The 4,099-nt window shown below is 34.4% G+C and overlaps 1 protein-coding gene across 1 annotated transcript; it reads left to right on the top strand.

Annotated features, from left to right (window-relative positions):
• The first annotated feature begins 564 nt into the window (after positions 1–564).
• LOC134267434 (uncharacterized) lies at positions 565–1,980 on the top strand. The gene is made up of 2 exons (XM_062749647.1): positions 565–1,377; positions 1,665–1,980. Exons 1-2 carry the CDS (start codon positions 582–584, stop codon positions 1,952–1,954), a joined length of 1,086 nt encoding a protein of 361 aa, XP_062605631.1. The 5' UTR covers positions 565–581; the 3' UTR covers positions 1,955–1,980.
• The last annotated feature ends 2,119 nt before the right edge of the window (positions 1,981–4,099 follow it).

The following is a 4,099-nucleotide window of genomic DNA, read 5'->3' as shown; positions in this document are numbered from 1 at the left end:
CAAGATTTTACAAGGGAAAAAAATGGGGGGAAAAAGGGGGGGATGTTCCATACCCCAAGTGCCTGTGGTCACCGCGTGGTAGAATACACAATAGGAACTATATGCATTTTCAATATCTAGGAACACCAAAATGTATCTGTTTTGACTAAATTTAATAATAACAAAAAAATACCCTATTAAATTAACTTACAGTTCAACATCCGTGAGTTTAAAATTAATTTGTCTTTTTTTCTCTCGCAAAGTTCGTTTGCGTCCAATGTCGTAAGAGGCTCTTACCGCTATTAAGCACAGCGGTTCTGTAAGGCGCTAAATTCATAATAAGGATTAACGAAATAAACAATTATGTATAGGTAGAAAATTAGAGAATGTAATTAATATTAATATACTAATATACGGTCAGGTGTGTTAAAGGACCGACGACATCTAGATCATCAACAAGTTTAAACGCCAAGCCTTGAAGGTATATATAAGTTTTCAATTATAGCGAATTGATTTTTAAATCTAAAAATACCGACACGGAATATAACGTTAACTATGGAAACAGGATTTTCCATATTGATAACTGATGAACGGATGAAATAATGTCGGCATTATCTCAGGGAATTTCAACATTTTCTAGCTGCAACAAAGCTGATTCTGTGCCGTATTTTACTCAGTATCTGAAACAAAATCCAAACGATTATACAGCTCTGGCTTGGCGTGGCCGTGCTCACAGCATTATAGGAGAAATTGGCAAAGCGAAAGCAGATTTCGAAACAGCAGTGAGGGTAACAAGACCACCCAGAAAATACCTAGCAGAAGCACTGTTAGAGAGATTATCCAACAATGAAGCTCGTCAAAAATCCCTTCTCGTTTCTACTGTAAATGAGTTTCCTAACTGCGCAGAAGCCTGGAGTGAGCTTGGGTCTTACTACCAATCGACCGATATTGATAAGGCGCGCCAATATTTTGAAAAAGCTATAAGTCTAGGGAAATCAAATGGAGAGAGAGGAGAGCCATGGTATCACTGGTGTAACAAGGATCTTGGAGATATCTATTACGAAAATGGTGAAATTCTGAAAGCCTCGAATTACTACCATGAGGCAATTCGTTGCTGTGATACTTTTACGGTGGCATATCTTGGATCAAGCCAGTGTGATATAGTAAATGGAAATAACTTCAGGGCCCAGGAGAGTTTCCTAAAAGCTAAGGAGTTGAATCCATCAATCTGCCCCTGGGAAGACTTCAGCGAATTTAAAAACGTTGTTCTGCAGGGAAGGCAACAGAGAGGTTCACATTCCGATCGGCAAAGAAGTTCAGAGACATCTGGTGTATCCGGAGGAGGGGGTTGGGGAGGAAGTAGGGGAAGTGGTGGAAATGGAAGTGGAGGCGATGATGGTAAGTTTTGGGCCGGGTAAAATTGTCTGTAATAGTATTTTTAAGCAAATGTTTTTTTTTTATGAACACTATCTCGAAAGATTTTACAACCGTGTGTTATTTTTTCCTTGCATCAGAGTTTTTTAAATTCATGTTTGAGTAAATTTATCATCTTTAAATTCATTGTAAAAAAAGAATATTTATAAAAAACTTTAGTTACTGTTAATATAAGTAACATTCACATTTCGAATCTTTCAAATATGATTTTATTTCCTAAACATTTGAATGCAAAATGCATGTTTTCATAGATGATGATGACCCCGATGGAAGCAAAATGTTGAAAAAAATCAAAAAGGAAGCACTGGAAGTAAAGAAGTATAAAGGAAGAATTTACTATCGATCAAAATGTGGGAGGTACTGGTACACCAAAGACACGGCAGGTCATGGAGGGGCTTTCTTTAAGAAGTACGAGGATAAGCGGAGTACTCTGGAGTTCGTAGGCTCGGTGGATAAAAACCTCCGAAATATGCCACGTAAACACGAATCTGCTCAGGCTCCGACAATTCGTAAGAGTGACATGGACACAGTCAATATATAAACAACATAACAAACTGTCACTTGAACCAATCTTGAATTCAAGCAACTAGTGTCTGTTCATTGAAATGTAACAATAATTTTGTAGAATTTCTGCAAGTAGAAGACTTTACATAATAATCTTCATCATCCATTTTTGGAAAATAAAAAGAAAATGAATGATACTCAGTAAGTTAGTGGCTATAAAAATGTTTTTTTTTTCTTTTAGCCATATAGAATATGTAGATTTATATATGTTTTAAAATTTAGCTTAACCGATAAATTGATGTTGTATGCATTGCTCTTGCTGAATTAGAGACCGTGTTCTTCATTTGGAATTGTATAAGTTCAGTAACGCAGTAAATGACTTTACAATACTTTTATTACTTGTAGTAGAATAATTATCGTTTCCTTTGCATGCTTGTACTTTGGAAGTTTTTGTCTGTCACCATTTTTGCTAATTGTTATTTTTTGGATACTGGGTTTTTAATTTGGTTTTTCTAAATGTAATTTGGTAGATTGGGGAGATCAACTAATGCTTTGTACAAAACTTTACATATAACTTTTTCACTGATGCATTGTGTAAGATTGATCTCCTAGCTAGCTCTTTATCTAATTCATCTTTTAATTATGTGTCTTCATTTATACATGTACGTGTAATAAATGACAAATTTATCCATCAAGCCTGGTGTTTGTGTTATTTTGATATGGATATGACATGGTTTATAAAAGGTTATAATTGTGCGCAAAAAACTAGCTTCAGTGAACTTGTAAAATTACACTGGAAAGCATAAAGGTAATCACATGTATTTATATTTGTGTTCTGTATATTGTATCTACACCTACTTGAATTAAAACAATAAAGACAATGAAAATGATCTTGCCATCGAAGAATAATCATCCCCTTTCGATTGATTACAATCGCCATGTGCTCCTTGTCATGTTCGGGAAAACGGAAAAATATGTAGACAATTCAGTACTAGACTAGTGTGTCTATGTAAATAGTGGTCTTAAAATTATATAAAAAAACTTCAGTCAACATTTAGAGACTGTATTTGCGTACACGATCATTGTATCAACCATAGAATTTGATATATGCAGATTTTAAATAGGGATTTTGATACCTGTATAATATCAGCGTATTTGTTTAAAGCTTGTCTCGTTTACAGACGTACGTAGACATAAACTCCATATGCAGGTGATAAAGATATATTGCTACGGGGGCTGTTCAATTAATTTTGTCCTGAACTCTATGACATGAAATCACGTAGAAATCATATGTCATTATCCTTGGCATTCTCTCATGATTGAATTTTCAATAAACAGATAATCATTTATTTGACTACCTTTCATCATATACATGTACTTTCATTGTAAGAAACTGGGAAAAAGGGCTATTCGATTCGAGATACTGCATCAAAAATGAATGGTAAAGAGACAGTAAACGTAAGTGAAGAAGAAGCGTAATTAAAGCTGCTGTCAAGCTTGGTAAGAATCCCAAAGTAATGTTCACTGATATATGTGATCTTTAAAACAACCAATGTTTGTCTTGTAGACATATGAGCAGGTGACCCTCAATTATCAAAAATAATGAAATAGGTATCAAAGATAACTACCGATCTTGGCAACCAGGCCCCATGGCCGTAGACTGAGAAAAAACTTAAATCAAAATTTCGAATCAACATAACTTTTGAAAATAAATTGATAACCAGAAGTCTCTGTCGAGACTGAAGCTCTGCTGATTTTTACTTATACAAGTAGCAAAGGAAGTAGCAGTTGGAAATTGAAACTTTACAACAGCAATAGATAGAATAATGATCCTTGATGTCTCTTTATGTTCTTCGTGTAGTCTTCTTGTGTGCCAAGTTATATTATAATCAGAGTAAAACTGTATTTGGGTTAGCATTTTGATAGACTAAGTATTTTACAGAAATTTCTATCTTAAGTAAACAAGGCAATAATGTTCATCGAAATCAAAAAATGATGAATAGAATTGTGTATCTTAGTTTAGTCTACTTCTGCGCAAAATTATATTGAAATCAGAACAAAACTGTAGGAGGAGTAGTATTTTGAAAGTATTTCACAGAAAGTTAAGTAAACATGGCAACATCGTTCATAGAAATCGTAAATTGATACACCGAATTGTGTCTTTTAGTGTAGTCTACTCGTG

The sequence above is a fragment of the Saccostrea cucullata genome, unplaced genomic scaffold (genome assembly GCF_032062105.1).
Source record: "Saccostrea cucullata isolate Sc308-1 unplaced genomic scaffold, CSIRO_AGI_Scuc_v1 ctg10083, whole genome shotgun sequence".
NCBI lineage: Eukaryota > Metazoa > Mollusca > Bivalvia > Ostreida > Ostreidae > Saccostrea > Saccostrea cuccullata.
The sequence above is the reverse complement of the archived record's forward strand: the minus strand, read 5'-3'. Positions and strand labels throughout refer to the sequence as shown.